General features: G+C 43.4%; 1 protein-coding gene and 1 pseudogene across 1 annotated transcript; one reads left to right on the top strand and one right to left on the bottom strand.

The window, feature by feature from the left end:
• LOC110774555 (senescence-specific cysteine protease SAG39-like) overlaps positions 1-1,169 on the bottom strand; it is a 29,621-nt pseudogene extending 28,452 nt beyond the window's left edge.
• A 21,984-nt stretch (positions 1,170-23,153) lies between these two features.
• LOC110764634 (uncharacterized) lies at positions 23,154-26,056 on the top strand. The gene has a single exon (XM_021967640.2). It carries the CDS (start codon positions 23,193-23,195, stop codon positions 25,869-25,871), a length of 2,679 nt encoding a protein of 892 aa, XP_021823332.2. The 5' UTR covers positions 23,154-23,192; the 3' UTR covers positions 25,872-26,056.
• The last annotated feature ends 545 nt before the right edge of the window (positions 26,057-26,601 follow it).

A 26,601-nucleotide genomic window follows, 5' to 3' on the forward strand; every position in this document is an offset into this window, starting at 1 on the left:
TTTGTTGTGGAGTGTAAACACATGTGCATTTATATTCAATTCCATTAGTTTGAAAAAAATCTCTCATGGAAAAAAAACTTAGACCCATTGTCAACTCTGATGGCTTTAATTTGGGCATAGAATTGAGTACAAGCAAAAACAACAAAAGATTTTAAAAGATGTTGAGTTTCAGACTTATGTTGCATCAAAAATACCCATGTGCATCTTGTGAAATCATCCACAATGGTAAGAAAGAAACGTGCCCCTGAATGTGTGGGAACTTTGTGTGGACCCCAAATATCACAATGTAACAAATCGAATGGAGCATGTGTTGATATAGAACTTAAAGGAAATGGAAGTCGTGTTTGTTTGGCCATGGGACAAATACTGCAATTATCATCAAAAGAAATATTTTTTGAAGTTAGGAATGGAGTCACCAATTTGAGACGAGAAGAAGACGGATGACCAAGTCGCATATGCCACAAACTGGTGGGGTGCGAAACTTGATTTGAGACAGGTGTTCTCTGTAATGGAGACATGTAGTAGAGACCACCACATTGTTTAGCCGAGCCAATTATCTTCCCTGCCAAGTCCTGCAAGACACAGAAAGTGGGAAACAAAAGGACACAACAGTTTAAAGAATTAGTGACTTTACTGGCAGACATGAGATTTAAGCGGAAAGAAGGAACACATAAAACTTTGTCTAAGTTAATGTCTGAGTTTAAAGGTACGGTGCCAGTGGAAGTGATTGGGACTGTGGATCCAGTAGGTAAATTAACAGTGGGTATTGGGCAAGATTCTGTCTTAGTGAAAAGTGTAGAATCAGAAGTGATGTGGTCAGTGGCTCCGCTATCCAAAATCCAAAGTTTAGTGAAGGCAGAATTAATTGAGACATCTGTAGAAGATGACAGACCTGAAGCATTTGCATAAGAATTGTTATTACCAAAGACACGGTTTGCATTCATTATAGATATGGCTTGAGCAGGTTGTTGAAGCTCCTTTGCAGAAGGCCTATTTGATGGGTTCGGTTGAGAAGACTGTGAATTGTAGCTTCAACAACCTGCTCATGCCATATCTATAATGAATGCATCTTGGAGACTACGAGAAGTGGCTTCAGAAGACCATGCCCCCAACACGATAAGGATCAACGCCAAACAAACACAACCCTGCAGCCGGCTAATGAACTCCATGGTAGCAAGTTGGGATTTGGTAAAGAAGAGGAATTAATGAGCAAGTATACAAAAAAGTAGACTGCTCCGCAGTTTGTATAGAGAATCGCCTTGCCATCTCCTTGGCCCAAAAATTAATCCACATGCTATTCTTCGTGCCCCATAAAATGTTCTGATATGGACCTGTATGATATATTAAATCATAAATGACTACTGGCATAGCTTACTATAAGTTATTAGCCATCCCAATGTCCTTATTATTAATATAAAAAAAATTAAACATTGTCGTTTACCATAAAATAAAAAAGAAGCCATTGTAATAACTTGGTTGACCGTAAACTTGTTATTTCCAATAAATTTAACACTGATAAATTATTATTATTATTTTCTTGGTTGAAAATTTTGGTTTTCTTGGCTTTGATAAATCTGTGTCATTTTTTGAATTTCAAGAACTTGCAACATTGGAAAAGGTTACCCGTTTCATGTAAGTTGCTCTCTTTTTTATTTTTTTGGGGTTTGAGGTGTATTTTATTCCTGCGCGATTTGGTGAAGCCTGTGACCTCAAAGTTGCGACCTGAATTCATAATAGTAGAGAGATGCATACAAAAATGACGCGGCCTGGCTTTATAATATGTACACCTGAATTTTCTTTTGACTCAAATCAGGATCATGGAAGCCAAAGACAAAATCGACATCAAAATTATATTTATAACAGAACCACAATCAATAGAAGATACTGCATGCATGCGGACCTGGGTCAGCTGCAATTGGTCCGCTGGCAATTGAAGTCATTGGTGCATTGGATACTGGTGGTGCGGCTGCAATGCTTCTAGATGGAGTGTCTCCTACCTCTGGCGCGGCTGCAATGCTGCTAGTTGGAGCCTTGGTGCCCCAGATCCCGACGTACCTAGGTTTGAAGAAGGTGATGGATGGTGTTGGTGCAGTTAAGCTCAAAGGCAATCTTAGGTTGCTAATTTGCAGCACTGCAATGTAAGAACTTTCATCAGCGGCAACATCTCGAACTACGACAGCTTGGTTACACTCTCATTAGTGTGAAGTGGTGCACAAGATTTGATTAGTGTGAAGTAAGTTTGTTTTGTTTTGTTTTTTTTATGATTGAAAAGAATGAAAGAGAGGGATTGTGATATTCTCATTAAAATATACAGGATTTAGGTAGTGCACTGATGAAAATATACAAGATTTAGGTTGGTAACCAATATAATTTAACTTTTCAAAAAAACTTAGAACTGTTTTAAAGTTATTTGATGACTTATTTTAGATTTCGTTTTCAGTGGATGTTATAAAGAATTCATAGTATTTTTTAGTGAATTTTTTGGAGTTAAGATGAAGTTTGTGTAGGTCGTCTTGAGGTTCGTATTGGGTCTGCAGCGGAACACAAGAGTCAACAGCCGTGTCCAAGTCGAGAGGTTCCAAATAGAAAAAGTGTACATAAAAACTTAAAACATTGAAATGAAATGATCATCAAACGGGCCATTTAATTATATATTCTGAAGAAAAAAATATATATTGATTACTCTTGAATTGAATAGATGTGGAATTTCATTAATGTAAAATTGATGAGTTGGGAATGATTTTACGATTTGGAATTAACAAAATTTTTTTATCAGCTGTGTAAAATTGAGATGAATGGATGTGGGATCATCGAATTAACAGCTGATGTCCTCTAAAAATTTGGTCTCTCTAGTCTAGTGCCGTCGTTTGAGTAATTGACATCTATTTTTAGGCAAGAAAGTGCGAATACATTGTCAACTGGGACTGACTGATCTTTCTACAAACCTATAGGAAATCAACTCCACCATCCATTTCTTCCACCATTTTCAACCAAACAATAAAAAAAGTTCCTGCATATTTGGCGGCACGAAGACTTACTCTTTTCCTCAAACACATATAAAGAGATGCCTCTTCGATCCATTGGGACGCAGGCACCTCTTGATAACTATGGAGAAGAAGAAGTGATAAAAGAGAGAAAGGTAAAGCTCTGTATATTCTCAGAAATAGTATCTGTTACATCATAATGAAATGAACCAGTCCCAAGCTTATATAGCTGTGTAATGATGACTTCTTTACTAAGCTAACCTGCTTAACAGACTAACTAATCACACTAATAAGCACGTGAAGAGCTAACAAACTTGCCACCTCAGCAAGGACACGTGTCAATAGTAACATCAGCTAACATTCCCCCTCAATCTCAGCTGGGTACAGACCTAGCCTGAGATTGGAACGATGTCGAATGAACACTGGACTATGAAGGCCCTTGGTAAGAATATCTGCAACCTGACCATCTGTGGGAATATATTGCACAACCAGATCTCGACATTGAACTCGTTCTCTAACAAAATGATAATCGATGTCCAAGTGTTTAATACGAGAGTGAAAAACTGGATTGACACTAAGAGCCAATGCAGACATATTATCACTATGAATAATAGGTGCCTCTGGCAGTGTCATATGCAAATCACACATTATCTGTCTAATCCAAGCAATGTCTGCTGCACAATTGGCTAGAGCACGGTATTCAGCTTCAGTGGAACTACGAGAAACTGCAGCTTGCTTCTTGGATGACCATGAAATTGGATTATCACCAAGAAATACAACATAACCTGTGGTAGAACGTCTGGTGTTAGGATCACCTGCCCAATCAGAGTCACAATAGCCAGATAAAAGCATAGAGCCCGGAGAGAATGTGATCCCATATTGAAGAGTACCTTGCAGATATCGCAAGATACGTTTTACTAAAGCAAAATGTGTATCAGTGGGAGCATTCATGAACTGACATACTGTATTTACTGCAAAGGCAATATCTGGTCGTGTAAAGGTCAAATATTGTAATGCTCCAACAAGACTTCGATACAATGTTGGATCAGAAAGAAGAGTACCTTCATCTTTCAACATATACTGATGAGGTTTAATTGGAGTCAAACATGATTTACAAGTGTCCATGCCTGCTTTCTTAAACAAATCTCGAGCATACTTAGCTTGATTGACAAAGATATCACCATTGTCCTGATAATGAACCTCCAATCCCAGAAAATAGGTAAGACGACCTATGTCTTTCATATCAAATACCTCTCCCAAAGAATCAATAACAGATTGTACCACTTGTGTATCTGATCCAATGATGATGATATCATCAACATACAATAATAGGATAACCACAGAGGTAGAATTCTGTCTGACAAACAGACTAGGATCTGAGTGAGAAGATTGAAACCCCAAAGAAGGCAAATAACCTGTAAACTTGGCATTCCATGCACGCGGAGCCTGTTTTAAACCATATAGGGATTTCTGTAATTTGCACACATAATTAGGACATGTAGAGTCAATAAAACCTTGAGGTTGCCGCATATAAACCTCTTCTTGTAATTCCCCATGAAGGAAAGCATTTTTTACATCTAATTGACGTAAATCCCATTTAAACATAGCAGCTAAACTGAGTACTAATCTGACTGTGGTGTGTCTCACTACAGGACTAAAGGTTTCATCATAATCCAAACCATGCTCTTGACTGAATCCTTGAGCTACCAGCCTAGCTTTGTATCGTGAAATTGTTCCATCTGAATTTCTTTTTATTTTATATATCCACCTACATCCTACAATATTCTTGTCATGAGGAGGAGGAACAAGATTCCATGTACCTTGCAATTGGAGAGCTTGAATTTCCTCTGCCATAGCCTGTTGCCATTCTGGTTGAGCTGCTGCTGCCTTAAAATAAGTTGGAGCCTCAGGTTCTATGACAGAAGTAAGCATAGTTGCAAAGCATGAGAATTCTGGAAATTGTCTTTTCTGAACAACTCCAGACTTGAGTCTTGTTTGCATGGGATGACAGTTAGTAGAATAGGGCATTGCATAGGCATCTGATGACTCATGAATAGTTGAGTCAGGTGAAATAGGTAACACTACCTCCAACTGATTGGGTGAAGTAACAGGTAAAACAGAACCCGATGAGAACTCCAAGGACTCAGTATTATCGGACATTGGAAGATCTAAATGAGTTTCCATAGAAGACTGAGCAGAAGAGGTAGATTGTTGGGAAGATGTATGAGGCAAAGTAACTGAGATATTGACTGGCCTTGCATTAGATGAAGCAACTGGAGTAGAAATTGTAGGCGACTTTAACAACTTAAAGGGAAAGAGACTCTCATCATGAATCACATGTCTAGAAATGTGAAGTTTCTGATTGAGCATATTATAGCAATAAACTCCTTTATGACTCAATGAATATCCTAGAAAAACACACTGGGATGATCGAGATTCCAATTTATGAGCATTATACTGTTTGAGCAAAGGATATACAGCTGAACCAAACACCTTCATGGCACTTAAAACTGGATGATGACCAAAGAACTTATAATATGGAGAAGTCATGTTCAAGCCTTTGCAAGGCATTCTATTGATGAGGAAAACTGCATGAGCTGCTGCATAATACCAGAGATTAGTAGGCAATTCAGCTGTCTGTAGGAGAGTAAGAGCTGTCTCTATCACATGTCTATTCTTTCTCTCAGCAACTCCATTTTGCTGAGGAGTGTAAGGACAAGATAGGTGATGACTGATACCTTTAGATGATAAGAACTCCTGAAAAGCTTTACTAGTATACTCACCCCCTCCATCTGATTGAAAAATCTTGATATGAGCTTGATATTGATTAACTACATAGGCATGAAACTTGATGAATGTTGGCAAAACATCAGATTTATTAATAAGTGGGAAAATCCACATGTATCTTGTACAGTCATCAATGATGGTAAGATAATATCGAAAACCTCCTACTGCTATACAAGCTGAAGGTCCCCAAACATCACTGTGAAGCTTATGAAAAGGTACTACAGTTGTGGATTGGGAATGAGAAAATGGTAATCTATGCATTTTGCCTTGAATACAAGCAACACAAACTTCAGAACTAGTATCTGCATGACAAGTGATCTGAGAGGTCTTAAGCATATGATGCAGCACTTCATTGGAGACATGTCCCAATCGAAGATGCCATAGCTTTGACTTTACTTGTTGTCCTAGAAAAGCCTTTGGGGAAGGCTGAGAAGCTATTGCAGATTTATTAGATTGAATTTTGGAAGTAGAAGAGGCATTGTTCTCAAATTGAGGAATGGGATAGAGGCCTTGTTTACTCTGCCCTTGGTACAAAATCTGATTGGTTTGCTTGTCCTGCACATAGATGTAGTGTTCATCAAAGATAACCCTGCAGTGATTGTCTCTACATAACTGGTAAACAGATAAGAGATTGGCAGCAAGATGAGGAACATGGAACACAGTATTTAAATGTAAAGAACCAGGGAGATCTGTCAACTTAGAAGTACCAATGTTCGAAATAACCAAACCTTCTCCACTTCCTACAGTCACTTTATTCTCAGAAGAGTATGGAGTAGCAGTCATCAGATTGGAGACATGTGGAGTCATATGATGTGAAGCTCCACTATCTGCTATCCACAAATCATCAGGAGTATACACAGAAGGCATGTGTGCTGTCATAGCTTGTATAGAAGAAGGTAGAGTGGCTCCCTGATAAGCAAAATTCGCTCTGTGATAGCAATTTAAAGCAATATGTCCACGTTTCCCACAGATTTGACATTCCACAACAGGAGGATGAGCAGAATTGTCAGGGATACCATGAAGGAAGTTGAGGTTCCACCCCAAAACCAATTGGCAATGGGGGGAGTAGCCCAACTCCTTATAAGCCCTTGAAAGGTTTTCTAACTTTCCAATGTGGGACTCTTTACCTTCACATTCTCACACGCCCCCGCACGTGTGGCGAATTTTCAAGCCTATCACGTGGACAACTCATATTGGGTGACGTGGAGCACGTGTGGCCGTTGGGCTTTCACACGTGGGCTAACCTGCTCTGATACCATGATAACTATGGAGAAGAAGAAGTGATAAAAGAGAGAAAGGTAAAGCTCTGTATATTCTCAGAAATAGTATCTGTTACATCATAATGAAATGAACCAGTCCCAAGCTTATATAGCTGTGTAATGATGACTTCTTTACTAAGCTAACCTGCTTAACAGACTAACTAATCACACTAATAAGCACGTGAAGAGCTAACAAACTTGCCACCTCAGCAAGGACACGTGTCAATAGTAACATCAGCTAACACCTCTCTCATTCTTTCTTTGTTTGTCTCTACCTTTTAATCAACACATATATAGATATCAATTGATATCAAGATGTATTTTATCAGGCTGAACACACCCATTACTTATATCTTCCTCTCTTTCTTTTTCGTCTTCTTTTCTTCATCGTCTGCTTTCAACATCACTGAAGTTCTAAACAAGTACCCGGACTTCAGCATCTTCAACGACTACCTGACCCGAACCCAAGTTTCCAGGCAGATCAATGAGCACCGAGTCGTGACGATTCTCGCGGTCAACAATGCCGCCATGTCCTCATTAATAGGAAAATCAATGGACCTCATCAACAAAGTGATGCGCATCCACGTATTTTTGGACTACTATACCCTCAATAAGTTGAAGAACTTGCCATCTTCGCAGCCTTCCCAAGTGACCACACTGCTGGAATCTCCTGACCAACAACGCTACTTGAACATCACAAATGTTGGCACCGTCTCAATTGTTTCGGGTGCTGGTTCTGAGAAAGTAGGTGTCCTTCGAGATATTTATCCTGACGACATTTATAAGACATCAATTGTGGAAGTTAGCAATGTAATTATGCCTTCAAGCTTGTTAACTACTTCACCCTCATCACCATCACCTTCTCCACCATCTTCAGTGCCTTCTCCGCCTTCATGAGTACCTCCTTCTCCGCCATCTTCGGTACCTTCTCCGCCCTCATCAGTTCCTTCTTCATCCACTTTCAACATCACCAAAATTCTATTCGACTATCCAGATTTCACCACATTCAATACCTACCTCACCGACACCCAAGTTTGTGACCAAATCAATGCAGGTTCCTCCGTCACGGTCCTTGCAGTTAACAATGCCGCCATGTCCTCTTTAGTAGGAAAATCAGCCGATGTTGATGCTCAAAATGGTTGGGCCATTATTGAGTCCAACTTAGTCATGAGGTGTGATGGATGATGGGTGAAGGGCAAGATATATGTGGTTCACCCTTAATGAATGGGCTACGTCCACAGAGAAGATGTTCTCATTATGATATTGTTTACATTTGTACAAGGGGGTTAGACCCAAAGATAAATGGAAGAAGGCCTAGGGCCTAAAGTACAAAGCTAGGAGTCTGGAGCCCAGGGGTCAAGTCCCCGGGTCTGGAGACCCAGGACCCGAAGGCTGGACTAACAGGAGAGTCCTGAAGAGGGAGCCCCCAGCTCAGTTTTTCATCCCCTCTTAAGTGGAGAGTGGTATGCTTTTATAGGTGAGAGGGAGTCTTCACTTCTTGTAGATTTCCGATGTGGGACTCCTCTTGCTTTGCTTAGAGTTTCTTCTAGTTGCTTGGTCAGTTATGGTGTCAACAGTAGTCCCCCAAGTTCGCGAGTAAGAAGGTACTTCTTGCTTGGGGATTTGTAATCTTAAGTGCACTGGCCGAGCAACACCGTAGTTTGTCTTCCAAGTCGTATAGTGCACTATCCCCAGTCCCCCAAGTCCCTGGGTAAGAAGAACTTTGGAGGGAGAGAAGTTGCAACAAAAAACCAAAGTGGTTTGGAGGGAGAGAAGGTTTTTTTTTTTTTTTTTTTTTGGGCTAGGTCAGCCAAAAATTGGCAAGTCCCCATTTTACCTTCTGCATGCTTCCTGCCGTTCGGCAGTTTTTTTTTTTTTTTTTTTTTTTTTTTTTTTTTTTGGCTAGGTCAGCCAAGTAGCTAGCCAAGTGGGCAATTTCACTTCCCAAATTCCTTCTGCATGTTGCCTAACGTTCGGCAGGTGCAAAATTTTTTTTTTTTTTTTTTTTTTTTTTTTTTTTTTTTTTGTGGCTAGGTCAGCCAAGTAGCTAGCCAAGTGGGCATTTTCACTTCCCAAATTCCTTCTGCATGTTGCCTACCGTTCGGCAGGTGCAAATATTTTTTTTTTTTTTTTTTTTTTTTTTTTTTTGGTGGCTGGGTCAGCCATTTGCTTCGGTAAAGGAGCAAAGCTTGAGGGTTTAGCTTCCTTGCCGAACGGTAGGGAGCGTGGAGAGAAAAATAGAGTCCCACACGGGCTTGGCTTTTGAGGCTTCAGCATGGAATTGGGCCCAACATCAAGAGCTGGCCTCTTAATGTTTCAACAGGAGAGCCGGGCACTTTAGGAAGAGCCGGGTCATGTGGGTTTAGCCTGGGCATTTAGCAAGGGCTGGGCCGCAATGGTTTTGGCAAGGAGTCTAGTTATAGTTTGGGCTGGCATGAGTGTCCAGAGGCTGGGAGTTTTGGAATTTGGAAGGAGGCTAGGCTTCGCAAGGAGCTAAGCTGCATATTTGGCTAGGCCTGAGTGTTGGGCTAGGCGGGGGACCAAGGTGCCGATCAGTAAGGGCCATCTATGGCTTTTATTGAGCCTGTTTTGCTCAAGATAGGGCTAGGCAAGGGCTAGGCCTAAGTACTCAGCTTGGCCTTAGGAGTTTGTTTTGGAGCTGAGCCTTCGGAAGGGGGCTAGGTCCCTTGGATACTGACATAATTTTGGAGTTGGGATGGCGAAGGCGATACAAAGCTTTGCATGTTGCAAGGTAATGTTCCTAGGCTCGGGGTGCCGAATGTGGGCTTAGGCATGGGGGGTGCTGAAGGCATGTTGCAAGAGATGGGTTTAGGCACGGGGGTGCCGAAGGCAAAGGGGATGCTAAAGGCACAAGGGTGCCGAAGGCAGAGTGGTTTGCCAAACGCACAAGCTCGCATGTCACAAGGCATTGTGCCTAGGCACGGGGGTGCCGAAGGTGAGCTTAGGCATGGGGGCGCCGAAGGTGAGCTTAGGCACGGGGGTGCCAAAGGTGGGCTTAGGCACGGGGGTGCCAAAGGTGGGCTTAGGCACGGGGGTGCCAAAGGTGGGCTTAGGCACGGGGGTGCCAAAGGTGGGCTTAGGCAAAGGGGTGCCGAAGGTGAAGCTAGGCACGAGGGTGCCGAAGGCAAATGAGATGCCAAAGGTGACACAAAGCTTGCATGTGGCAAGGCAATGTGCCTAGGCACGGGGGTGCCGAAGGTGAGCTTAGGCATGGGGGTGCCGAAGGTGAGCTTAGGCATGGGGGCGCCGAGGGTGAGCTTAGGCACAGGGGTGCCAAAGGTGGGCTTAGGCAAAGGGGTGCCGAAGGTGAGCTTAGGCATGGGGGCGCCGAGGGTGAGCTTAGGCACAGGGGTGCCAAAGGTGGGCTTAGGCAAAGGGGTGCCGAAGGTGAGCTTAGGCAAAGGGATGCCAAAGCTTGGATGTTGCAAAGCATGGAGGTGCCAAAGGTGGGCCTAGGCACGGGGGTGCCGAAGGCGAAACAAGCTTGCATGTGGCAAGGGGAAGAGCTAGGCACGAGGATGCCGAAGGCACAAGACTTGCATGTCGCAATATAAAATGCCGGAGGGCATGGGGTGCCGAAGGTGCCAAGCTTGCATGTCGCAAGAGGAAGTGGCTAGGCACGAGGGTGCCGAAGGCATAAGACTTGCTTGTCGCAATAATGCCGAGGGCATGGGGTGCCGAAGGTGCTAAGCTTGCATGTCGCAAGAGGAAGTAGCTGGGCATGAGGATGCCGAAGGCATAAGACTTGCATGTCGCAATAATGCCAGAGGGCATGGGGTGCCGAAGGTGCCAAGCTTGCTTGTCGCAAGAGGAAGTGGCTGGGCATGAGGATGCCGAAGGCATAAGACTTGCATGTCGCAATAATGCCAGAGGGCATGGGGTGCCGAAGGTGCCAAGCTTGCATGTCGCAAGAGGAAGTGGCTAGGCACGAGGGTGCCGAAGGCATAAGACTTGCTTGTCGCAATAATGCCGGAGGGCATGGGGTGCCGAAGGTGCCAAGCTTGCATGTCGCAAGAGGAAGTAGCTGGGCATGAGGATGCCGAAGGCATAAGACTTGCATGTCGCAATAATGCCAGAGGGCATGGGGTGCCGAAGGTGCCAAGCTTGCATGTCGCAAGAGGAAGTAGCTAGGCACGGGGGTGCCGAAGGCATAAGACTTGCTTGTCGCAATATAAAATGCCGAAGGGCACGGGGTGCCGAAGGTGCCAAGCTTGCATGTCGCAAGAGGAAGGGGCTAGGCATGAGGATGCCGAAGGCATAAGACTTGCGTGTCGCAATATAAAATGCCGGAGGGCATGGGGTGCCGAAGGTGCCAAGCTTGCATGTCGCAATAATGCCGGAGGGCATGGGGTGCCGAAGGTGCCAAGCTTGCATGTCGCAAGAGGAAGTAGCTAGGCACGGGGGTGCCGAAGGCATAAGACTTGCTTGTCGCAATATAAAATGCCGAAGGGCACGGGGTGCCGAAGGTGCCAAGCTTGCATGTCGCAAGAGGAAGGGGCTAGGCATGAGGATGCCGAAGGCATAAGACTTGCGTGTCGCAATATAAAATGCCGGAGGGCATGGGGTGCCGAAGGTGCCAAGCTTGCATGTCGCAATAATGCCGGAGGGCATGGGGTGCCGAAGGTGCCAAGCTTGCATGTCGCAAGAGGAAGTAGCTGGGCACGGGGGTGCCGAAGGCATAAGACTTGCTTGTCGCAATATAAAATGCCGAAGGGCACGGGGTGCCGAAGGTGGGCTTAGGTAAGAAGATGCCTAAGGCGAAACAAGCTTGCATGTGGCAAGGCATGGAGGTGCCAAAGGTAGGCTTAGGCACGGGGGCGCCGAAGGTGAGCTCAGGTACGGGGGTACCGAAGGTGAGCTTGGGCACTAGGGTGCCGAAGGTGGGCTTAGGCACGGGGTGCCGGAGGTGAGCTTAGGCACGGGGTGCCGAAGGGGAGCTTAGGCACTGGGATACCAAATGTGAGCTTAGGCACGGGGGTGCCAAAGGTGGGCTTAGGCACGGGGGTGCCAAAGGTGAAGCTAGGCACGGGGGTGCCGAAGGTGAAGCTAGGCACGGGGGTGCCGAAGGCAAATGAGATGCCAAAGGTGACACAAAGCTTGCATGGGGCAAGGCGATGTGCCTGGGCACGAGGGTGCCGAAGAGAAGGAATGCATATGTGCAAATTTTATTATTATTTTAAGAAATTTGGGTACCTTGTGGATATTTGAGCTTGTGGCATGTCCTTGGAGCTGGGCCTTCAGAGCTTCGGCAAGGGCTTGTCCTTCGGCAGGAAGAATGAGGGGCTTGATCCCGCGAGTTTCCAAGTTCTTGGTAGGTGGGCCTCATGAGCTGGGCTTTGGCAAAGGCCTGGGGTTTGTGCTATGTGGAGCTGGGCTTCAGCGGGGGCTGGGGGCTTCCAGATTTGGGAAGGGTGTCTTGGGGGGCACTTTACGAGCTGGGTCCATGGGGGTCCGAGTGTTCGTTTAGTAGAAAGGCCAAGGTGGCGCGAAGGTGTGTTTGAAACTTCAGCAATGGAGTTTTATGCGATGTTGGGCTTGAGCAATGGCCTTGGGGCCGGGTTCCAAAGCTGGGCTTCGGCAAGCCTCCTTGACCCAGGTGGTGGCTAGGGTTTTGAGGGTAGATTCGGATTTTTAGAGGCTGGGTCCTTCCGTTTTTGAAACGTAGCTGGGGCTTTTTGTAGCTGGGCCCTTGTGCTTTTATAGCTAGGGTTTTTATACCTTCGGTAAGGGAGTCCAAAGATTGGAGATAAGGGCCAGGGTTTGGGGAGAGGAGGTGCAAGTCCCCTATTAGCTTAAGACATGTCGTCACCTTTTAGCTTGAGGGGCTGGGTCAGCCAAAAATTGATAAGTCACTCCTTCACCTTCTGCATGCTCCCTGCCGTTCGGCAGGGAAGCTAGGCTCCAAAATATATTCGGAGCTGGGTCCGTAGTTCAGCTCGGAGGAGGTGCCGACCGGCAAGAGATATTCGAAGGTATTTTGGTGAGGGGCTGATCTGTCTTCGGCGAAGAGTGGGTCTAAGTGCCTAGTTTTTGCATCGAGTTGGAGCTGGGTCCGTGGTGTCATTCATCATTTGTTCGTGGAGGGGGGTTCATCCAATCTAGGACCGTCTAGGGTCTGGGTCCTTGACTGACGGCAAGGAAGTGATTGGAGCCTTTCGATCCTTCTGAAGTGTGGGCAAAGTTTTTAGCTGGTCCTTCAAGGCGTTCGCGATTTCTCTTGGCTTCAATTGGTGCCGTGAGGTTTCAACTGCTTTTGCCAGAGCTGGGGTGTCTTTGGCAAGAGCTTTTGAAAGATAGATAGATGGCTGCAAGGGTTTTTGCAAGGAGAAGACTCAAGTTCGTTCGGCAAGCTCCGACTGATAGACCTTCGGAGCTAAGGCTGGGGTCTCTTGTACTGTTGTAAGGAACCTGGGTCAGCCAAGCAAGGGTGTCGTGACCATGGCAAGGGTATGGTGGGGTGCCGAAGGCAGCGCACGCCGAATGATGGAGCTTGTGGGACAAGCTCAAGTCCCCATATTTTTACTCTTCAAAGAAGTGTCGGTCGGTACTTTGAACTGAGATGTTGGGTTGGCCCTGCAAGCCATGCAAAGTATAGCCACACTGATTGGCTTTTTCTTAAAATATCATCTTCTGCAATTTGTTGACCTGGCATTCAAGGTGGCTCCAGTAAGGCATTGCCTAACGGCAGCCTAGGTGATGTTGATTGTATGGGTGCCGAAGAGCACTGGAGAAGGGGAGAACGACAGAAGCCTTTTGTGTCAATTCCCACAGACGGCGCCAAACTGTTGATGCTCAAAATGGTTGGGCCATTATTGAGTCCAACTTAGTGATGAGGTGTGATGGATGATGGGTGAAGGCTTGGACCTTCAGCAGGTATGTGAGGGCTTTGGCCAATTTATAAATATACAAAAGACAAGATATATGTGGTTCACCCTTAATGAATGGGCTACGTCCACAGAGAAGATGTTCTCATTATGATATTGTTTACATTTGTACAAGGGGGTTAGACCCAAAGATAAATGGAAGAAGGCCTAGGGCCTAAAGTACAAAGCTAGGAGTCTGGAGCCCAGGGGTCAAGTCCCCGGGTCTGGAGACCCAGGACCCGAAGGCTGGACTAACAGGAGAGTCCTGAAGAGGGAGCCCCCAGCTCAGTTTTTCATCCCCTCTTAAGTGGAGAGTGGTATGCTTTTATAGGTGAGAGGGAGTCTTCACTTCTTGTAGATTTCCGATGTGGGACTCCTCTTGCTTTGCTTAGAGTTTCTTCTAGTTGCTTGGTCAGTTATGGTGTCAACAGCCGACATTAAGAAGAAGGTGCTAAGCCTCCATGTTATTGCAGGCTACTATACCCTCAACAAATTCAGGAGCTTGCCAAATTCGCAAACAACCCAACTGAACACAATGCTCCAAGCTTCTTTCCAATCAGTAGGCTTTCAAGGCTTGTTGAACGTCACAAATGGGGACACCGTCTCGCTTGTTTCCGCTTCCGGTTCTGAAAAAGCACAGCTAGTTAAAGATATATACACTGATGATTTCAAAATATCAGTCGTTGAAATTAGCAGTCTAATTTTTCCTTCAGACTCACCAACTTCACCGCCTTCATCTCCTTCTGCATCCCCTCCTTCTGCATCCACTTCATCGCCTCCTTCATCCACACCTTCTTCATCATCTCCCTTTGACATCACCAGAACTATAACCGGAAGCCCTGATTTCAACCTCTTTAACACCTACCTTACTCAAACCCAAGTAGCTAACCAGATCAATGAACGTAAAACCATGACAATCTTCGTGGTCAACAACGGTGCCATGACCTATTTAGTAGACAAACCAATGGAGATTAAGAAAAAGGTTTTGAGTCTCCATGTTATCATGGACTACTATACCGTCCAAAAGTTCCACAACTTGCCGGTTTCTCAGCCCACTCGAATAAACACACTGCTCCAAGTTACTGACCAGCCAAGTGCCCAACAAGGCTTTGTGAACGTCACAAATGGGGACACCATCTCGATTGTTTCAGCTGCTGGTTCAGACCAAGCAGTCGTAGTTCGAGATATTGCTGCTGATGAAAGTTCTTACATATCAGTAGTGCAAATTAGTAATCTAATATTGCCTTCAAGCTTAACTGCACCAACCCCATCACCTTCTTCAAACCCAGGTAAGTTGCGATCTGCAGCGCCAGTCAAGGCTCCAAATAGCAGCATTGCAGCCGCACCAAAGGTAGGAGACACTACATCTAGCAGCATTGCAGCCGCACCAGTATCCAATGCACCAATGACTTCAATTGCCAGCGGACCAATTGGAGCTGCCCCAGCTCTGCATGCTGTTGTAAAATAGGCTCACATTTAGTATGCAAGCGAAGGAGTGAGCGACCGGTCGCAAGGTTTGGGCGACCGGTCGTTTAGAAGCAGATTCGAAATCTGGAAAAATCGCAACGAGCGACCGGTCGCAAGGTATCAGCGACCGGTCTCTATGTATCCAAATGGTCGTAGCGACCGGTCGCAAGGTATCAGCGACCGGTCGCCCCTGTGCTGTGCTGATGTTTTCTTACGTGTTTTCAACTGTGTTTTCGGTGGCTATCGCTTTCCACAAGATTTCAGAGGCTTTGTGGGTCACTTCTGAGGTAAAAAGAAGGTTGACTACCTGCTGGATAGTTGGGAGAGCACTCATTGCCAATTGGTTGTCTTGCTTTGAAGGATCCATTCTCCATTTTCTGGTTTAGTGGAAGGTGGCTGAAGTGGGATTATATTACTTACTTGTTCTAACCTCTAGTCTAAGTGGGTGACTAAAAGGAAAGAACGTGGTGGACAATCAGATATCCTATCTCTTGTCCATTGGCTTGTGTAGGTAATGGGATGAAGTAAGATAACACAAGGGAGAAAACAAGTTGAATAAGAGGAAGTGGCTGAAGCAGGAACCATGTGTGGTTAATCTCAAGGTGGTCAAGTAGCTGGGTGCTATTGTGTTCAAAGGAGGTTAACTCACCAAGGGAGAACGTGAGAGAGAGCAATCAGTTCAAGTTTAGAGCTGAGTTGGGGTCTTGAGAGTCTAGACACAAAGGGGGGAAACACCAAGGGTTGTGAGAGTGTTTCACAAGTGCATCAAAGTGTTGAGCAAGGGGTGTGAGAGAAAAGAGAGCTTGGGGAGAGAATAGAGTTCTAAGGGGGTTTTCTGTGTAAAACCAAAGTTGTAACTTATTCTTTCATGAAGTGAATTTCTCAAGGGGATCACCAAGAGGATGTAGGCAATTGCTGAACCTCTATAAATTCTTGTGTCACTTTGTGCTTGGTTGTTGTCTCAAGTGTGTGTGTGTGTGTGTGTGATTCATCCATCATTGTGTGTGTCACAAAGTCCATCAACAACAAGATCATTAGGGGAGTGAGTGAAAGTGTTTGTCCATTTTTCACAACAAGTGGTATCAGAGCTGTGTTGGAGCAGCAATTGCTAGTGTGTTGAAGATGGCAAGTGACAAGGAAGCTGAAGGTGGAAGTAGCTCTATGCATCAGAGGCTACCACAATCTGTCAGCATGAAGGTGGAGTTGAAGCCTTTCACAGGGAAGGAGAACTTCACACTTTGGCAAAGGAGGATGAAGTCAGCCCTTACACAACAAAATCTCAGTGTTGTCTTGGAAGGCAAAGAGAAGAAGCCGGTTACCATGACAGATGCGGAGTGGGGTGTGCTAGATGAGTTGGCTAGAGGAGCCATCGAGAACTTCATCTCCGATGAGGTGCTCATCAACGTGATGAAGGACACAGCGAAGCAAACATGGGAGAAGCTCGAAGAGATGTTTGCAGGGAAGTCGCTGTCCAACAAGCTCTTCCTCAAGGAGGAACTCCTAAATCTTCGGATGGCGGAGGAAGGAAATCTAATGGAGCATTTGAGCAGCTTCAATAGATGTGTTGCTGACTTGCAAAGAATGGATGTGTTGTATAATACGGAGGATAAGGCACTCATGTTACTAACATCCTTGCCTCCGTCTTATAAGCATTTCCGAACTACACTTATGTTCGGGAAGAGTACTCTGAATTTTGAGGAGGTGGTGCAAGATGTGATGACGCATCACAGGATGTCTCAACGTTCGGAGGAGAACTCTCAAGATGCTGGTTTGTTCGCAAAGAGTCGTTCAAGCAAGCAAGAAGGCAAGGGCAGCAAAAGGAATACTAAGTCCAAGGACAATGAAGGGTGCTTCGAGTGTGGATCTATGGATCATTGGAGACGAGATTGTCCGGTATGGAAGGAGAAGCTGAACAAGATGAAGAAAGCTGGAAGTTCAGCCCACGTGTGTGATGAGGACACATGTGATGAACTCTTGACGGTTACGGATGAAAGTAACGGGGAAGTCATGGCAAGTTCTTCATGTAAGAATTCTTCTTCAAGTTGGATTTTAGATTCCGGGTGCTCATATCATGTGTGTGCAAATAAGTTGATGTTTGACACATATGAGGATAAGGATGCATGCAAGATTATGTTGGGAGACAAAACTACATGTGAAGTTTTGGGCATAGGGACTGTGAAGATCAAGTTGCAAGGTGGTGAAGTTTGGACTCTTAGTGAGGTAAGGTTTGTACCTGCACTAAGAACGAATCTAGTCTCTCTTGGTTCTTTGGATAGAGAAGGTTGCTCTTACAAGGCCAAAGGAGGGAAGCTCATGGTCACACAAGGTTCTGTGGTGGTTATGAAGGGGGAGATTCAACCAAACAACACATACAAGCTCTTGGGTGGTGCAGAGATTTGTACCAAGGAAGAGCAAGCAACAAGTCTTAATGTCAAGGAGCCGGTCCAACATGATGTAGCTGCAAGTGTGCTCAAGAGATGTTGGGCAAGGAAGGTTAGTCAAGGTTGTATGACTAACGGTTCATCATCAAAGGTGCTTGATTTCAAAGCTGCAGAAAGTGTGGAGAGGAATATCCACAAAGGTGAAATCAAGACAAGGAATGATGGGGAGGATGTTGTTGAAGAGAAGCTTCTTGCCAAGGTGGTCATGGAAGGGACTCCATTTGAGGTGGAGCTTGACACAAGGGCTGAAGAAGGAGGGCAACAACAACAAACTCACAAAGAGGTTCTACTTGAGGTAGAGCCATCATCAATTGCAAGGTCCAAGCCCAAGGAATCCATCAAACCGTCCCTAGGTTTTGGATGGATGGACCAAGAAGTTCCAACCACGTTTCGGAGTGCTATAGGGAGCATGAAGCGGGAAAGTTGGAGAAGTGCATTGATGAAAAGAAATGTGTTCTTAAATCCAAGAGCAAGGAGTGCTAAGTGGGGATTTAGTGAACAAATGTTTGGTATGTGGTTTGCATATCAAGGGAAGTCCAAGGTTCAAGGTTCCAAGGAGGCAAGGAGCAACGAATTTGGCAAGGGGGAACTCTTCTCTGCACAAAAGGTCCAAGTTACTCAAGTTTAGGCTTGGGTGGAGCACCTTCCACCAAAGGTGCATTGAGGCAAGAGGTGTATTGCCATGGTGGAGTTCTTGGAAATTACTAGAACGATTTCTAAGAGGTTGAAGAGGTTCTAGAGGTCAACAATGGTTCACGGGTTGATTAAATGGTTCGCCAAGGTGGAGATTGTTGTAAAATAGGCTCACATTTAGTATGCAAGCGAAGGAGTGAGCGACCGGTCGCAAGGTTTGGGCGACCGGTCGTTTAGAAGCAGATTCGAAATCTGGAAAAATCGCAACGAGCGACCGGTCGCAAGGTATCAGCGACCGGTCTCTATGTATCCAAATGGTCGTAGCGACCGGTCGCAAGGTATCAGCGACCGGTCGCCCCTGTGCTGTGCTGATGTTTTCTTACGTGTTTTCAACTGTGTTTTCGGTGGCTATCGCTTTCCACAAGATTTCAGAGGCTTTGTGGGTCACTTCTGAGGTAAAAAGAAGGTTGACTACCTGCTGGATAGTTGGGAGAGCACTCATTGCCAATTGGTTGTCTTGCTTTGAAGGATCCATTCTCCATTTTCTGGTTTAGTGGAAGGTGGCTGAAGTGGGATTATATTACTTACTTGTTCTAACCTCTAGTCTAAGTGGGTGACTAAAAGGAAAGAACGTGGTGGACAATCAGATATCCTATCTCTTGTCCATTGGCTTGTGTAGGTAATGGGATGAAGTAAGATAACACAAGGGAGAAAACAAGTTGAATAAGAGGAAGTGGCTGAAGCAGGAACCATGTGTGGTTAATCTCAAGGTGGTCAAGTAGCTGGGTGCTATTGTGTTCAAAGGAGGTTAACTCACCAAGGGAGAACGTGAGAGAGAGCAATCAGTTCAAGTTTAGAGCTGAGTTGGGGTCTTGAGAGTCTAGACACAAAGGGGGGAAACACCAAGGGTTGTGAGAGTGTTTCACAAGTGCATCAAAGTGTTGAGCAAGGGGTGTGAGAGAAAAGAGAGCTTGGGGAGAGAATAGAGTTCTAAGGGGGTTTTCTGTGTAAAACCAAAGTTGTAACTTATTCTTTCATGAAGTGAATTTCTCAAGGGGATCACCAAGAGGATGTAGGCAATTGCTGAACCTCTATAAATTCTTGTGTCACTTTGTGCTTGGTTGTTGTCTCAAGTGTGTGTGTGTGTGTGTGTGATTCATCCATCATTGTGTGTGTCACAAAGTCCATCAACAACAAGATCATTAGGGGAGTGAGTGAAAGTGTTTGTCCATTTTTCACAACACATGCATCTGCAGTCTCTTCTATTGATTGTGCTTCTATTGTAACTATGATTTTGGTATCGGCTTTTTCTCTGGCTTCTGTGATCCTGATTTGAGTCATAAGAAAAGTCAGGTTTGCATATTATAAAGCCAGGCTCCATCATTTTTGTATGCATCTCTACTATTATAAATTCAGGTTACAACTTTGAGTTCCTAGAGTTTACCAAAACAAGCAAGAAAAAAATACACCTCAAACCAAAACAAAAAAGAGCAACTTAAATGAAACTGGCAACCTTTTCCAATGTTGGAAGATGTCATATCACGAGCTCCAGTTTCCTCCCCAATTGATCAAAAAGAAAAATGGTGTAAGCGAGATGCTTTTTGCATTTGTAGCCAAGTTGAGTTTTGCATTTTAAGAAGGGAACCCAATGATTTGGAAGAAATTTAATCATCAACATTTCAATCTTTTGGGGGACCTTCCCGTCCTTTCCTTACTCATAATGATTCTGCAAGAAAACAATAACATAATAAAAATTTCAAAATCGAAAAGAGAGAGAGAGAGAGAGAGAGAGAGAGAGAGAGAGAAGGTCTCTGTTGAAATGTATGCATGTCACATGCCTCACCATATGAGGTGTGATGTGTGTTGCTCTGATACCACTTGTTGGTTTATGTGGTGAAGGGGTTTAGGACAATAAGACAATAGTTGAAACAAAATAATTTTATTATATTGGAGTACATAGCTTGGTGTTGGCCTCTTTCTTAGCTTATTTTGGCTTATTGGCCACCACACTTGATTTAGAATAATTTGCGCTATTTGGCCCTTCACTTAGATTGGTGAGCTTATTGGCTCCTCAACATAGCTTTGTTTGGGTAGCTCTTGGCTCCCTAGTTTGGGAGTTCTTTTCATTGGACTCTACATAGATTGGGAGTTGGTGGATGACTCCAACTTATATGATTACAACTATGCCTATTTATAGGCTTTGATTGCCGACATACACAGCCACCGACTTGGGCTCTTCATAGCTTAGCCACATATGTGTCTTATACTAGAATGTTCTTTAAACTTCAATTGCTTTTGTTTCGTTGTTCCACCGCCTTGAGCATTCAGCCACTGCTAGCTTGTTCTAGAATATTCTTGCATTGCCATCTCCATCTTTTGAAGTCTTCACTTCTCTAGAATTGTGTAGAACACAAATGAGCATTATTTTTTCAACATCCATAAACGAGAAGGAACTTGTTAGAACATTCGATCAAGAGAAAATGCAATGGAAAGTTAGAGGCCCATTGTAAAGAGTTCCACCAATTAACTTATAATTTTGTAACTGCTACCATTCACACGAACATTTGAAGGATTTGTGTTTTGTTCTAGTTTCCTATTATGCAAGTTTGGAAGTACCAATTTCTAAGGTTTTTGTCCTTTTAAAACGAGCATTTCGTTTTACAAAATTCGATGAAGCGAAATTTCTAGAAATTAACACTCGTATACTGTTCAATTATTTTTGCAATTTTTGCAATTAATACATGCATCTTCTTGCTATATTCAATTACAATTAGGGAAGGATTTTCCTTTAGTTCAACAACTTTTAATTTCCTCATCGTTTTATCACTCAACTTTTATCTCATTGGAATTATCTTTTTCTAGCTACATTTATTTGGGGAAAAAAAAAATATTCTCTGGAATATTCGATCACGTGAAATGACAAGAAATTTTAAAACTGTGTCAGAAGCCGTTTCGGTTAGCTTTAAATTTTTCAGAGAAGCCATTTCGGTTAGCTTTAAACTGTGTCAGAATTGCTACATCTGTGGTTTTTGTAACTTCACGTGAAACCAGTGAACAATTTGTCTGTAGTTAATCAAGCCTTGATCCACCATTGATTTTATCGACCAAGTTTTTTCTTATAAATACCTTTCTGCCCAACCTTCTTTCCAAATATTGTACATAGCTCGTATGTTCATAGTTTCTTCCTTTGATCATGGTTACCAGTTTAGAACTGGAGAATCTGATCTTATATTTTAGTGGGAGGAGGAAGAAGTGGAGAAAGAGGGGAAGGGAAAAACAAAAGGGGAGAGGTAAGCTTGAGAGGCTGTTAAATATACTTAGATTAAGAAACTTATCTTATTGTAGAAATGCGTGGCATGGGAGAAATGGGAATTTGAGAGATGCCCTGGTAAGACAAGGCACCTAAGAAGGCATTTCCATTGGAAAATCTAGCCGCCCTCTTTGAAGGGTTTCGCGGTGCAGTTTCCACAGGCATCAAAGGTTTTGTGTTGGCCATTTTTGCAGAGGTGACAACAGGCTTGATGTCCCTACTACTGGTGGTGCCCTTCCTGCATGGAATTTACACAAGTTCATATCTTTGAGGAAGAATGGACGATACAAGAGTTGAATTCAAGTGAATGTCACAGGTCAAAGCAAACTAAATACACAGAGAGTCTTAATTAGAAGGGATTTCAATCTGAAACTAGCAAATTGTCTCAAAATTAATGGTACTGCAGTCATGAATGTATTCTGTGGTAATCCTTGAAAGTACGTATATTCCTGTATATATTTGTATAAATATACACGCGTGTATGGCCATATAATGAATTCAGCATAGCACGAGGCAGAATTTTAGATATGTTATGTATTCTAAGAATCAGAAATCTTGCCTAACTTGTTTCAAGTGCCACATTATGCTGAACATAAAATCATGGGCAACACTTCTGTTTTGATCCTTTATTTACCTATTCATTGGTTTACCAGAAAACAAATTGGTAGGTATATAAAGGAAAATTTCTAGTATTTAGTTAATTTCTTAATGCAATTTCAGATTAAAAACTCTATCTGTCTACTATGTTAAAAAATAATAATAAAAAAATAAAAAAATAATTTTTACAATGAGTAGTTTAGATACTTGCAATTGAGTTAAGGAAATCTAGATATATGATGCATCAATTAGTCAATTCAATAAAGAAAAAAAAAACAACATACATTATTATTTTATTTTTCGTTTCGTATTATATTAAACCATACATACGTATCAAAGTCGTAATTTTTTCTTCTTCTCATATTTTCATGTATATACATATGTATTTTGATCAATCTATCTTCAAACAAAAAAAATGACACATCAATCTGTGATAACATGTAAGCCGCTGATGTCCTCCAAAACAATGGTGTAGTTTCTGAGATAACATCTATTTTTAGGCATTAAGTACGAATACCAATACTAGGACTGAATCTTGTGACAAACTTAGAAATCAAATTCAACATCTAAAATCTATTTTAAGACATTAAGTGGGAGGAAGTGCGAATACATTGTCAACTGGGACTGACTCTTCATACAAACTTAGAAATCAACTTTACCATTCATCTTTCTGCATCATTTTCAACCAATGAAAACATGTTCCTGCAAATCTGGCAGGGCAAAGACTTGCTCTTCCTCAAACACATATAAATAGATGCCTTTTGAATCCACTCCAACACAGACCCCTCTTTCATTCCTTGCCTGATCTTTTGCTTCTCTGTCAAATCAAGATGCATCTTACCAGGCTCAACGCACCCGTTACTTATTTCTTGCTCTCTTTCTTTTTTGTTTTCTTTTCTTCATCGACTGCTTACAACATCACCGAAGTTCTAAACAAGTACCCTGATTTCAGCATCTTCAATGACTACCTCACCAGAACCAAAGTTTCTAACCAGATCAATGAACACAGAATTATGACGGTCCTCGTGGTCAACAATGCGGCCATGTCATCTTTAGTAGGAAAATCAATAGACGTGATCAACAAGGTGATGCGCATCCACGTATTTCTGGACTACTATACCCTCAGTAAGTTCAAGAGCTTGCCTACTTCACAGCCTGCCCAACTGACCACACTGTTTGAATCTCCTGACCAACACCGCTACCTGAACGTCACAAATGGGGGCACCGTCTCAATTGTTTCCGCTGCTGGTTCGGAGAAAGTAGAGGTAGTTCGAGATATTTCTCCTGACGACATTTATAAGACATCAATTGTGGAAGTGAGCAATGTAATTCTACCTTCAACCATAAGTACTTCTCCATCATCACCATCTCCGACAGTAGCGTCGTCACCTTCTCCAACAGTAGCGTCATCACCTTCAACCATAAGTACTTCTCCATCATCACCATCTCCGACAGTAGCGTCGTCACCTTCTCCAACAGTAGCGTCATCACCTTCAACACATTCTACATCACCTTCTCCATCACCTTCTCCATCAGTACCTTCCCCATCCCCATCTTCTTCATCATCTGCTTTCAATATCACCCAAATTCTAAACAAGTACCCAGAATTCAGCATATTCAATGACTACCTGACACGAACTCAAGTTTCTAACCAGATCAATGAACGCAGAACCCTCACGATCCTCGTGGCCAACAATGAAGCCATGTCCTCATTAGTAGGACAACCAATGGACGTCATTAGAAAGGTGTTGAGCCTCCAGGTAGTCCTGGACTACTATAACGTCCAAAAGTTCCACAACTTGCCTGTTTCGAAGCCCACTCGAATAATCACACTGCTCGAAGCTGCTGACAAACCAAGTGGCCAACAAGGCTTTGTGAACATCACAAACGGGGACACTATCTCGATTGTTTCAGGTGCTGGTTCTGACCAAGCACTAGTAGTTCGAGATGTTGCTGCTGATGAGCTTTCTACTATATCAGTGGTGCAAATTAACAAGGTAATAGTGCCTTCAGGCTTAACTTCACCACCCTCTTTATCACCTTCTCCATCAATACCTTCATCACCTTCTTCCTCAATTTTCAACATCACCAAAATTCTAAACAATTATCCAGAATTCAGCCAATTCAATGCCTACCTGACCGACACCCAAGTTTGTGACCAGATCAATGCACGTACAACTGTCACGGTTCTTGTTGTCAACAATGCCGCCATGTCTTCCTTAGTAGGAAAATCAACTGAGATTAAGAAAAGGGTACTAAGCCTCCACGTTATTACGGATTACTATACCTCTCAAAGTTTCCACAACTTTCCTACTTCGAAGACCACCCAATTGACCACACTGCTCCAAGTTTCTTTTCAATCAAATGGGTTTCAAGGTTTGTTGAATGCCACAAGTGGGGATGCGGTCTCGATTGTTTCCGCTGCTGGTTCTGACAAAGTAGAAGTAGTTAAAGATATATTTACTGAGAATTTGAAAATATCAGTAGTGCAAATTAACAATCTAATTGTTCCTTCTGACTCAACTTCACCTTCTCCATCACCTTCTCCATCAGAGTCCTCTCCTTCAGTACCTTCTTCATCAGCTCCTTCTTCATCAGCTGCTTTTGACATCACCAAAATTCTAAGCAGCAACTCAGATTTCAACCTCTTCAACAACTACCTGACCCAAACCCAAGTTGCTAACCAGATCAATGAACACAAAACCATGACACTCTTCGTGGTCAACAATGGCGACATGACCTCATTAGTAGACAAACCAATGGAGATTAAGAAAAAGGTCTTAAGCCTCCACGTTATCATGGACTATTATACTGTCCAAAAGTTCCATAACTTGCCTGTTTCGCAGCCCACTCGAATAAACACACTGCTCCAAGTTACTGATGAACCAAGTGGCCAACAAGGCTTCGTGAACGTTACAAATGGTGACACAATCTCAATTGTTTCAGCTGCGGGTTCTGACCAAGCAGTGGTTGTTCGAGATGTTGCTGATAAAACTAATACCATATCAGTGGTGCAAATTAGCAATCTAATACTGCCTTCAGGCTTAATTGCACCGACTTCATCACCTTCTCCATCAAATTCTTCAAACCCAGGTAAGTCGCGAGCTGCCGCACCAGTCCAGGTTCCATCTAGAAGCATTGCATCCGCACCAAACCTGGGCGGCGCACCATTGCCAAATGCACCAAACATGGGCAACGCACCATTGCCAAACGCACCAAACATGGGCAACGCACCATTGACAAACGCACCAAACCTGGCCAGTGCACCATTGCCAAACGCACCAAACATGGGCAGCGCACCATTGTCAAACACACCAACCATGGGAGTCGCACCAATATCCGACCCACCAATGAGTGTGGCTCTTTCACCTGAGTCACCATTGTCGAATGCATTTGCTGCAGGCCCACAGTCATCTGGGACTCCTGCAAGGTTTTCTATGAATTGTGCTTCTGTGCTAACCATAATTTTGGTGTCCACTTTGCCTCTAATTTCCGTGATACTGATTTGAGTTAGAAGAAGCATCAGGTTCATGACCACAGAATAAGGAAGAAGTGTCACATGGTAAAGTAGGTGATTTGATTTTTTGTTTTTGGTGTATGCAGCTTTCAGTTGTATTGTATTAATTAGTTTCTAGGGATGCAGTTAGTGTTTTTTAGTTGATGTACTCACTTTGGCTCTGTTTTGCAAGAACCAGACAACTTTAGCAATAAAATTTCATCATTGCTTTTCATTGTCTTTCCCTTTTCTCTCTTCCTCTCCAAGGTTTTCAAATGGTATCAAAATCCAGAGCCATTAACTATTTGAATTTCTCATTTATATAAGACTTGGCCAAATTTTTGGTTAATTTCTTTATAAGATCCCCAGAATTCTTAAATAGTTTAATAAAATTAAAACAAGAAAGATTGTTGATTGCATCAATTAGTAATTATTTTATAAACGCTAAAGTGGAAGAAATCAAGTCCTTTACATTGTCAATTTCTAAGTCTATTGATTTCTGAAAAGACTTGGCTTCTGACTCTGCTATGGTGGCTTCCATGGCTTGAGAGGCTAACGCATCGATGACCGTCTCACTCGCACCAATTTGCGACTTGATTTCTTGCAACTCCAGCAAAAGTTGTGCTCGATCATACTCATCAGCTTCTATTTGTGCACGAAGTCTTTTCTCTCTTAGTTCTATCATCTCGAGCTCTTTGACGCTGGCCTCTACCTCACTAAGAAGAGCCATTTGTTTAGCCCTA

This window comes from Prunus avium, chromosome 3, assembly GCF_965620075.1.
Source record: "Prunus avium chromosome 3, drPruAviu1.hap1.1, whole genome shotgun sequence".
NCBI classification, from domain to species: domain Eukaryota; kingdom Viridiplantae; phylum Streptophyta; class Magnoliopsida; order Rosales; family Rosaceae; genus Prunus; species Prunus avium.

Coding starts and splice junctions, on each gene's coding strand:
- LOC110764634 (XM_021967640.2), top strand. CDS start 23,193: ATGCATCTTACCAGGCTCAACGCACCCGTTACTTATTTCTTGCTCTCT.